At 51.8% G+C, this 328-nt stretch overlaps 1 protein-coding gene across 1 annotated transcript; it reads right to left on the bottom strand.

Annotated features, from left to right (window-relative positions):
- Positions 1 to 38: 38 nt before the first annotated feature.
- On the bottom strand, positions 39 to 321 carry CSUI_009307 (uncharacterized protein). Its single transcript, XM_068069423.1, has one exon. It carries the CDS (start codon positions 234 to 236, stop codon positions 129 to 131), a length of 108 nt encoding a protein of 35 aa, XP_067918601.1. The 5' UTR covers positions 237 to 321; the 3' UTR covers positions 39 to 128.
- Between the last annotated feature and the right edge of the window lie 7 nt (positions 322 to 328).

Here is a 328-nt window from a genome sequence, read left to right as displayed (position 1 = left end):
CTGTATATCAGTCCGACATCCTGTCTTGTCGCATTCATTCTACCATCGCGCGCGAGCGGATGCCCCTGACTCCAACAGCAGGGAGCGTCTACCAGCATGAGCCGATCTTACAGTTTCTCGACTGCTCTTCAGTCCAAATATATGTACATAGGCGTGTCGTCCCACTTGCCCTCTAGGCGACCGTCTTCACAACAACTCACTTCCCGGTCGCGATCCCAACTATCAATACATGTCATCACTTTCTCTGCCCGATGCAGCTAGTGAGATCTGGGAGAGGACCAGAATCAGATCGTTCCTTTCTCCGAGATCTCAGGCATTCCAACCGTAA

This window comes from Cystoisospora suis (assembly GCF_002600585.1).
Source record: "Cystoisospora suis strain Wien I chromosome Unknown contig_5527, whole genome shotgun sequence".
NCBI classification, from domain to species: domain Eukaryota; phylum Apicomplexa; class Conoidasida; order Eucoccidiorida; family Sarcocystidae; genus Cystoisospora; species Cystoisospora suis.
This window is presented reverse-complemented; position numbering and strand designations above follow the sequence as displayed.

What these genes read in the sequence shown, in the direction of transcription:
- CSUI_009307 (XM_068069423.1), bottom strand. Translation starts at nt 236, where the DNA reads ATGACATGTATTGATAGTTGGGATCGCGACCGGGAAGTGAGTTGTTGT.